At 34.4% G+C, this 11333-nt stretch overlaps 1 protein-coding gene across 1 annotated transcript in view; it reads right to left on the bottom strand.

Moving 5' to 3' along the window:
• The window catches only part of ap2m1a (adaptor related protein complex 2 subunit mu 1a), a 29067-nt gene extending 18223 nt beyond the window's left edge, over positions 1-10844 (bottom strand). Inside the window, exons 1-3 of the mRNA XM_056471675.1 lie at positions 10716-10844; positions 9242-9356; positions 2053-2318 (exon numbers count right to left, since the gene is read on the bottom strand). Of these exons, the coding sequence (XP_056327650.1) occupies positions 2053-2318; positions 9242-9315 (340 nt within the window). The 5' untranslated portion in view covers positions 9316-9356; positions 10716-10844. The remainder of the gene's footprint in view (positions 1-2052; positions 2319-9241; positions 9357-10715) is intronic.
• Positions 10845-11333: the final 489 nt, after the last annotated feature.

Raw genomic sequence — 11333 nt, 5'->3', positions numbered from 1 at the left:
GTGGAGTATTTGCAATGTATAACAGAGTGAAAGTTGATCACTTTCCAAGTGTTTCAAAGGCATTTTAAAAGAGTTTAAAAGCATTCGGGGCACAAAAAAGTAAAACATTAGTAACTATTATGAAGATTCATTTTACTGAATAATTAATACAACGAGACTACACAGTTTTACATAACATTATTCAATGTCTGTGCCTTAATACTGTTTGACTCTCCGGAAAACCATAAAGCACTGTTTATTTTACTATTTTCTTTGCTCTGTTGTAATTATTCTTGCTAACAATTTGTTTATTAGTTTTGATACTTGATTCGCACCCTTACAAAATTACCCCAATCAATTAAAAAAAGTTCTTTTCCAAAAGAGCTATTCAAGTCATCTAGTGAAATCATATTCATATGGCAATATATACCACAGAAAACAAAATAATGCATGTCAGATTTTTTCAATATCGTGCAGCTCTAATCAGCAGGTCACATTGACTTAAAAATCGGAAGCGGGAATTGGTCTACAAAATTGCAGTTGGTTCATCTCTACTAAAAATGAAGCTTTATGGCTTTCTTTTTTCTGTAGAAGCAAAAAGAAGAGATTTTGAAGAATATTGGAGACCAGTAGCCACTAGCGTCCTTGGTAGGAAAAACAAACCCTATGGCAGTCAATAGCTACATTTCCATGCACCTATTTTGGAAATGCGCATAAAAAAAACCAGTTGATGGAAATGCCAAGATGTGCATTAATTTTGAAAATGCACATAAAAAATATATGTGAATAACTGAGTAGGATAAACTTTTTATTCGATAAGAAAAGATGCACATAAACCCCGATGGAAACACTTTTACCAAACAAATTCCAGTATGTGCATTAAAAGTCATGTGATTTTGTTATAAGAGATCATGTGATGATCACAATAAGTGCGAATAGATAAACCGGCAGGTTAAGCACACTGTAAAACATCTGAACTGTTGTTTTGGTCGTTCTAAAACACCTTAACCGTTTCAGTATTAGTGTTATTATATGATTAATGGCCTCCAGAATCAAGAGCATCTGTGCTCCGCGTCTCATGCCATCGCGCGTTCACTGTGTGTCAGGATTGCCTTCTGAGGCGCAAGTCATTTATTAAATGAAGAACAGACTCGCGCAGCTTCTCCTAACGCAGCAAATTCTGTTTTTACTGTTAATATTTGGTGCCAAATAATCAGGAAGTGACAATTAAGTTCGCTTTGACACGTTGGATAGAAACGCTGCTTTATTTACACGTCTTTTATGCGATAATCCAGTTTTGCGCATAGTTATTTAGTATTTTCAGATGGAAACATAGCTATTGGCTACCAGTTTCCACATCAGAGGAAACAAAAAATAGGATTGAACCAATGATGGTAACGCACAAAAATCTACAGTGCTCAGCATATATATATATATATATATATATATATATATATATATATATATATATATATATATATATATATATATATATATATATATATATATATATATATATATATATATATATATATATATATATATATATATATATATATATACACTCCCCTCACAAATCTCTTTTAAATTCATATTTTAATAGGAAGCTAATCAATATTATATTTATGCATATACATTAGATTAGTTAGTACTGAAGCCAAATCTGGAGCTTATCTAACAAAATAACTTACAATAACGGTCCAAAACTAGTACACCTAAATTTATATGTTATAGAAAAATATTAAATGCAAACTTTAAAAGAGGAAAAATCAAGAAAAGCAAAAAAAAAAAAAAAAAAAAAAAAAAAAAAACATTTTTTTGGGTTGTAATTTTTTTTTGCTATATTTTTTTGCAATAATTAATTTATGGATTTAATTGTATTATCTTTCAATTTCTAAATATGTTTGGTGACTAAAATATTATTTTAATAAATATATCTGTTCAATAAATCCGTTTTGTTTAAATGCACCAAAATACATGGATAAATATATTCATTTTCAAAATGGGGTGTACTCCATTATGCTGAGTACTGTATACATGTATATATAAATATAACGGAATCAAACGTCTTACCGTCCAGCAACTCGTAGATAAGCACAAAGTTATTCTTGATATTTTCCTCGCTGATCTTCCCAAAGTAGGCCGTCATGACGTCGCACATCTTGTACAGGAACTCGAACACCATAGCAGCGTTGACATTCTGCTTGGTGACGGCAGCCAGCCAGATGTTTGAGCGCTTGACGTGGAAGAAGCTGGTGCGGGCGATGTTGGTGACCGGAGAGCGCACCTGCTGACGGGCATGGATCACGTTCACACGGAACGCGTCCACTGCATTCCGTCTGCGTGGGAAGAGAAGAAGTGCGTGAGGTCAAAGCAAAGTTAAGGGAATTAGGCAGGAAGAACGAGCACATGGTCACCATCTGCCAGTAAACCCTTTAACACAAACACTCCTCCTGTCTGCGAACAAAGCATTAAAGACTCCACTGGATGTTCCTCGCTGACTCAAACCGCCATGAACATTGAGATAAGTTACAAGGTCGTGTAGACAAGAGAGCTCTCGCCTGTCTAAAACCGACTAAATTTCCTTTTAAGAGCTCTATATAAAGAGATTAGAATAAACGTCACTGATTTTGAATTCTTTTTAAATTCATTCATGTTTTCATGCACCATCAGGGTCAATCTGCTGTAATCAGATAAAACTCAAAGGCAAAAAATTAAGTTTCTGTTTCCTTCATAAAGGTGTATAGAAATATCCAACATACACAAATGCAAAACTGACTAAAGATGAGTCATCTCATGCCTGGGTGCAATCCAAAAGGAAAGGGTCTCATGGTACTGGTACCGTTACGATATTTGATTGGTTGATTAATTTGCAGGTGACATGCTTGAAGTAGAGCTGGGCAATATATGAACTACCTGTTTACAATACGGAATACATATGAAGAGTTCAGATGCAAGCACCTCTAAATGCCATCTGAAATGGTCTGGTAAAATGAGCATTTTTTTTCCTTAGCCTCCTGTTCAAATGCTCTTATTTGGACTCAATGAATTAACATTTTCATCACGATAAGTGGAAAAATATGAACCTACATATAGGAAAAATGCTCACTTTAAAATAACATTTTGATGCCATTTAGAGACTTTGGCATCTGAACTCTTTGTATTATAAAATGCCTGTTTCAAAACAGTACCAACAAGAATCATTTAATGATTTTAAAACTATTTAAGGACCAGCGCAGACCCAAAATACTAATTTGTGGTCTTTTAATATACTTATACTTAATATACTTATACTTTGCTTATCTCTTAATATTTATATCATTAGTAAGCAATGTGTATTTTATGAATTTTAAAATATTTTAAATAATTTATGTGTAAAAAAAAGTGTAATTTAAATATTACACAATGTATTACGATCACTTGTTAGTTTTATATTTGAATAAGTACAAATCAGCAGTCAGAATAAGCAGAATAAGTACGAATAAGCAGTCAGAATGTTGCATGTTAAATAATTTTTACATATGCATTATATAGAGTCGAAGTTAAAATGATTAGCTATTCACTGTGTGTCAATATTGCCTTCTGAGGCGCAAGTCATTTATTAAATGAAGAACAGACTCGCGCAGCTACCGCAGCAAATTCTGTTTTTACTGTTGATATTTGGTGCCAAATAATCAGGAAGTGACAATTTAGTTCGCTTTGACTCGTTGGATAGAAACACTGCTTTATTTACACGTCTTTTATGCGATAATCCAGTTTTGTGCATAGTTAATTAGCATTTTCGGATGGAAACATAGCTATTGGCTACCAGTTTCCACATCAGAGGAAACAAAAAATAGGATTGAACCAATGATGATAACGCACAGAAATCTACAGTGCTCAGCATATATATAAGCACACCACTCACAAATCTCTTTTAAATTCATATTTTAATAGGAAGCTAATCAATACTATAGTTGTGCATATACATTAGCTTAGTCAGTACTGAAGCCAAATCTGGAGCTTATGTAACAAAATAACTTACATTAACGGTCCAAAACTAGTACACCTAAATTTATATGTTATAGAAAAATATTAAATGCAAATTTTAAAGAGGAAATATCAAGAAAAGCAAAAAAAAATATTTATATCATTAGTAAGCAATATGTATTTTAAAATATTTTAAATAATTTATGTGTAAAAAAATGTGTAATTTAAATATTACACAATGTATTATGATCACTTGTTAGTTTTATATTTGAATAAGTACAAGTCAGAATGTTGCATGTTAAATAATTTTTACATATGTATTATATAGAGTCGAAATTAAAATGATTAGCCCTTCTGTGGATTTTTTTCTTTCTTTTTCAAATATTTCCCAAATGATGTTTAACAGAACAATAATTTTTCACAGCATTTCCTAAAATATTTTTTATTCTGGAGAAAGTCTTGTGTGTTTTATTTCAGCAAGAAGAAAATCAGTTTTTAATATTTTTAAAATCATTTTGAGGTCATTATTATTAGCCCCCTTAAGCAATATTTTTTGGACTGTTTATAGAACAAACCTCTATTACACAATGACTTGCCTAATTACCATAACTTGCTTAATTAACCTTTTAAATGTCACTTTAAGCTGAATGCTAGCATCTTGAAAAATATTATACACCATCATCATGGCAAAGATAAAAGAAATCAGTTATTAAACTATTATGTTTAGAAATGTGTTGAAAAATAATCTTTTATAATTTTGAAAAAATATACAGGAGGGCTAATAATTCTGAATTTAACTGCATTTTAACATTTTATTTGCACAGAGTATTATAAAACATTAAAGTAATTGGCACATTTTTAATATGCTTTCAAAATAAATAAACTGTATTAGATGGAGACACCACAGTTGGACATCTTAGATCTATAAACATTGAATTATTTTTACTGGTTTACAAAATACTATAATTAAAAACGGTAACATACAGATGTATAGTTATAAGTAGGGCTGTGTGATTTGGGAAAAATATATAACTGAAATTTTTTTGACAGAAATTGTGATTTGATTTGCGAAGTAATTTTATATTCAAGCTTCAGCTCAATAATCTGTAAGCCATAGCAGCAATTCTGTGACGGCTCTTAAAAATGACCTGTTTTTGTTTGGTGTCTGTGACTTTGAAACCAAAATATTCCCATATTAGCGATGTCCTGTTTTTCTTTGATATGAATTTGTCTATTAATGCTTCTATAGCTAAACTGAACTGAACTTAAACACTACAAACTGAACTACACTGTTCCTATTTACTGCGACTTTTTATGTGAAGCTGCTTTGACACAATCTACATTGTACAAGCGCTATACAAATAAAGGTGAACTGAATTTAATTGAATATAGCGGCAGACGCCATTATCCAAATTGCCTGCGCTTCCCTGTTTGTTTGTTTTATTGTGGGCGTTCCGCATAGTTCAGTTGTGAAATTCTGATTGGGCAGAATGAAAGAATGCTCACTCAATTGGCTGATAAGACTATCACAAACACAGATGGCAGTCATTTGCTCTGGGTGGGGAAATTAAATAATACATATATATTTCATATCACAGCCTCTTGCAGTTAGCTAATTGAAACGTTTCAAATTGCGAATGGGTTAAATTGCATAGCCCTAGCTATGAGGGTTATTTTTTTTTCTAAAATGCTAAAATAAGGCAAATTTGTTTTAAATATTGCCCAACTCTAGCATGGGGGTCACTGGTGACATGCGTCAGAGATGGGTTGTTTGCTTGGGGTCCTAAGAAAATCATGCTTCTGGGTCAATGATTGTTGTAGAACTGCTTACCTACTGCTAGAGTGGCCACAATGAACATGGAGAAAATAGTACAAAGAGCATGAGGGGAACAAGGGGAAAAAGGAGAAAGACAAACATGGGCTGCATGTGTAAATGGACAACAGTAATGAAATCACAGTTAAATCTTGATGAGAACAAAAACTTGATGTGGGGTTTAGAGGAAGAAACAAATACTTCCTCGTTGTGGTTATCCATGTAAAAAAATGAATATCAGTTGGTCATTGTGATGATTTGGAGAAATGTTTCCTGCTTTCTTCTAACTTCCTGTCATCTTTCCTTTTCCTTAGCAGGATAACATGGTGTTTGAATTCTGCTGATCATGCGTGATTATAATAAAGCAGTTTTCTTTCACCCTTGACACTGAAAATGTACTTGCATTTTGAATTGCAATAATAAATGGATTTGCTGTCTGTCTGAGCAAAAGTCAGTGGGTTGTTGCGTTGCTAGGGTGTTGCCATAAGGTTGCTATGGGGTTCTGGACACTTTTAACAGGTGTGTAACACAACAGATATTGAAAAATCTTTAGTTTTATGCCCTGTAATGTGACATGACAGATTGCTGTACAGGCACTAGTTCAAAGAGTCATTCCTTCTTTTTTACTATTAGTTATAGAACTGAGTAATAAGCATTTGAACTGAATTAAGACCTAAACAAAACAGCTTGTACACAAAGTCCTTCAGTGTTTACACCTCACAAGTTTGAAAGAAAAAATTAGCTCTAGAGATTAGGCATGGGTAGGGCCGGACGGAATCTGCGGATGATTTAGCTATTTCTGTGGAGAATTTTGCTAAAAATCTGTGGATTTCTGCAGAATTATTTTGGGAGTATCATAACTAAAACCTTAATATGTGAAATAAAAAATGAGATCTTTTTAACTTTTATTTAATGTTTAAAATGCAAATCCAATTAGATTCACTTTATTTGGTAAACAAAACAAGTCTCTCTAATATCTCTACTAAAAGGCAGAAAACATTACTGTACAAACTGTATTGTACATAAATCAGATGAACATTTTCATATTAGTCAATAATATTACTGTAATTAATTTAAAAACTGAATAAATATAGATTTACACACATTTACTCAAGTAAATAAACAGAATTAATGATGGGCTAAAAATCTGCAGAATTCTGTGTGCGCAGATTCCGTGTGGGCCTATGGGCCAGTATAAGATTCTGATGGTATGATAACCTTGGATAAAAATATCACTGTTTCACGGTTTGGCGGTATTGTGATTAATGCTCCAAAATATGTTCCTTTTAAATGTCTGGGTAAAAAACAGAAACTTTGTTCCCCTTCGAACACAAAATATTTTATTTTGAGAAAGAATGTTTTGGAACAGTAAACATGTCAGGCTAAATAATTCAAATAAATCATTGACTTCTGCTGTCTTTGCTAGTTTCTAAAGCACAGATTTCTTTACCATTTAAAATGTCATTTTTGGATATTTTTTTTGCTGGAGATACTGTTGTCCTAAAGAACAAAAAATAAATAAATAAATACATTTAAAAATCTTACATAATAAAGATATAGCAGAACATTTTGGCGGTTTTAAAACCTTGACTTTCCAAACTGTGGTATACATTAAAAACGATTATCGTCCCATGTAGGGCTGCACGATTAATCAAAAAAAGATCGCGATCTCGATTCTACCCTACATGCGATTTTAATTTAGCTTTTCTACAATTCAGCCAATTTTAATTTCAAGGTCAGGAGAGAAGCATAAAGGCGAACGCACAAGTCTTCACAGCAACATGGACACCTGCAAATGGCATTACAATTGTCACATACTGTATTTATAAGGTATAATTCTCCTAAAAACCAGCCGCGAACTTACACGTTTGCTGACCGCGAGCTGTTTGTTTACTACACAGAGGATGGCAGGAAGTATGATTTGCATGTGTGTGTTTTTTCTCACAGTGACGGCAGGCGTGAGCCGCACTCGGAAGTGATAGTAAAACCGGTGCGCACATCATTTAAATGATCATATCGCATTTTACAGTTATAATTACCACAAGCATTTGATATGCTTTTTTCCTTCATAGCGAACACCGAGTGTTGTGCATGACAATTTTACTGGGTCAGTATAACTACTCTAGCTTGTATAATGTTGAAGATAATGCAAAAGTTGAACTTGATAATGACAAATGTCTGATTTTACCAGTGAATAAATGGTCTAATAATGTTGTCTAATAATGGTCTAATAATGTTTATTTTACAATCCATTCATTCATTCATTTTCAGCTTAGTCCCTTTATTAATCCAGGGCCACAGCGGAATAAACCGCCAACTTATCCAACACGTTTTACGCAGCGGATGCCCTTCCAGCTGCAACCCATCTCTGGGAAACATCCATACACACTCATACACCAGGACAATTTAGCTTAACCAATTCACCTGTACCGCATGTCTTTGGACTGTGGGGGAAACCTGAGCCCACGCGAAAAACAGGGAGAACATGCAAACTCCACACAGAAATGCCAACTGACCCAGCCGAGCACTTCCTACTGCGCCACTGCGTCACCCTTATTTTACCATATGTTTGAGTATTAACAATAATAATAGCCTACTCATATTACCTTTTATTTTACATCTACAGAATCGGGATCTTGATTTTAAGTAAAAAAAAATCGTGATTCACAAATCGTGCAGCCCTAGGCCAGTGCCTACTAGAGATATGATCTCGATTAATTTCAAGTAAAAATACACATTTATATCTGATTTATACATTAATGTGAAAAAAATACTTTCATACCTTTTATTAATTTGAGTGCTGATTATTATATTTCAAAGTAAATATCAATTGCTTTTTAGCCTTTGTTGGAGCCTTTCATAATACAACAATGTGCAAGTATTAACGCTCCTATATATTACACAGAATATTCTTAAGAAATTTATAATTACAATCAAATTAACTGAAAATCTGGGTAACAATGTGTTCAATAAATCGCCGTTTTATACAATCATATGCTTGGTTATATTGAGGTAAAGTGGGTTTTATATTCACATATTCTTTCAATGACAATTTTTGAAACGCTCCCTATAGTGTTTACCATGATACTTTGAATATTCAATCTGAAATCAGAGGTAAATATGACTTCAAAACATAGCACTATTTATTTGACTGTGAGCAATGTTATACTTTGATAGTCATTGGCTGCTTATATGATTTGACTATTTAGAAATTGCAGTGAATAATTTTCTGAGAATATTGGCTATTATTAAGGACAACGTCTGAATGTGTGAATATAAAACCAATTTGACCTCAATCTTGGTTTCCTCCTGCTCTAATAAAAATGCACAAGCGTACCCCTATTTTGATGTGGTTGAAAACTATAGACTCTAAACTATAGAAATAATAGACTCGCAATTTTCTCCAATGTGCTATTCAGCCCTAAGGATCAGAACAAGCCGTTTTACAAGCGTTTTTCCAGCCATGATGAGCTCACTCACCCTATATCATCGCGGTAGACACGGGAGATCAGCACCTCCCCTTTATGGTTGTAGATGAACAGTCCTCCAATCATGGTGGCTGGCCCTCAAACCTCACATTCCATGGTGGGCTCTCCTATAATTCACCAGACAACGAAAATGACTATGAAGTTTGCTAGCTGATAGAAGAGCTCTGTGGGACCTTGATAAGATTTGAGGCATTCAGCCCAACAAGAAAAAAAAAGAGATAAAGCTGACAAGATGGTGAACTCTTAAAGTGATAGTTCACCCAAAATGGTCATCATTTACTCTCTCTTAACTTGTTTCAAGCCTGTTGGAGTTTCTTTTCCTGTTCATCACAAAAGTTGGAAACCGCTGGCCATTTGCTAACATAATATCTTTTTTCCAACAATGATGGTTTCCAACATTCTTCAAAATTTCTTCTTTTGTGTTTGACAGAAAGAGAAAAGTATAAATGTATGAAACAGCATGATGGTGAATAAAGGATGAAAGGATTTTCAATTTTGGGTGAACTATCCCTTTAACAGGCTTCTCCACCCTACTGAAAAAAACAGCTTAAACCAACCTAGGCTGGTTGGCTGGTTTTAGCTGGTTGACCAGCCTGGTTTTAGAGGGGTTTTGGCCATTTCCAGCCTGGTCTTAGCTGGTCAGGCTGGGAGATGACCAGCTAAAACCAGCTTGACCAGCCTACCCAGGCTGGGAGCCCAGCCAAAACCAGCTATGTCCAGCTTAAACCAGGCTGCTCAGGCTGGCTTTAGCTGGTAATTTTTCAGCCTGACCAGCTAAGACCAGGCTGGAAATGGCTGGAAACCAGCCTGGAAATGGCCAAAACCCCTCTAAAACCAGGCTGGTCAACCAGCTAAAACTAGCCTAGGCTGATTTAAGCTGGATTTTTCAGCAAGGCAAACACAAATTTAGGAGGTAAAACACGAATTTACTATAAAAGAAATTCACCTAACGTACATCATATAAGTAATACATTATAATTTAATTTAATATACTAACTGAAAAGAGTAGGTCAGTGCCAAGCTAGACAGAGAATTCAATACCAAACAATAGCACTGTGGTGTCGTCTAAGCAGAGACACTGCTTAAATATGTGTTCTGCTTAAATACAACAGTACAGTGATGTTAGTATTCACTCAATGTCCGTGCACTGAACAGGAAGTGTCCGTTCGTCCCCGTGTTTAATAGCGGCATAATTAGTACAAGATGTCTGCCAACTGAAAGAAATGCTCCTTTAAATGCTCGTGTATTGACGGACCGCGCATCCCTCTTCGTGTAACTGTTATCAATTATTCAAATTGACGAAGAGTCATTAATAGTAAGTGAGCTCGTCTCGTGAACTGGTCTATTCCTTCCCTCGAGACCTGAAATTTCGCGGATCACTTGGATGCAGAACACTACTCATCCAGGCCGATGATTCAAACACTTACCGTCCTAGTATCGTCTAATTTAAAAAAATATGACCATACCTACTAAATGTCCGCACGAATAGGCGCGGAATGGACTGTTTCCCTCTCCGTGGTGTTTTTTCGGGATCTAAAGGATTAGCGGGTCACTCACTAGCAGCAAGCAGTCCCTCCCTCAGCCAGGAAGTCAGCTGACAGTGTTCACAGTGCGCATGCGTATAACAAGTGACAACGCAAGCGAATGCAGCTGTATTCCTTTCATTCATTTTTGCATAATAAACATATTGCATTCTCGATATGTATATATTGTACACATCAAAAAACATTCATAATGTATGGTGTCCTCTCTGCAACTATATTTACCTGTTTAATACTTATAATCCAAATCTTTGGCGTAAAAAATCTATATTTAAGGCATATAAAGAAATATACCTGTTTTTATTCGATTAAACACTGCCAAATACTTGCTTTTTATAAATGCCGTACTGTACGCTGTGAAATAGCTTTTAAAATATTTTTATAATGTTGTTAGACATAGCCTATTTACGTGAAAACGTCATAAATATTAGTGTTCTAGTAAACAAAGTCAATCGCTGTTCATGAAGCGAGTAGGTTGAAGCTGCTGGGAAACAACAAAGACTTTCTTGTGTTAATTGAGAGCATTTTGCTCACTAAATTTTT

The sequence above is a fragment of the Danio aesculapii genome, chromosome 2, assembly GCF_903798145.1.
Source record: "Danio aesculapii chromosome 2, fDanAes4.1, whole genome shotgun sequence".
NCBI classification, from domain to species: Eukaryota; Metazoa; Chordata; class Actinopteri; order Cypriniformes; family Danionidae; genus Danio; species Danio aesculapii.
This window is presented reverse-complemented; position numbering and strand designations above follow the sequence as displayed.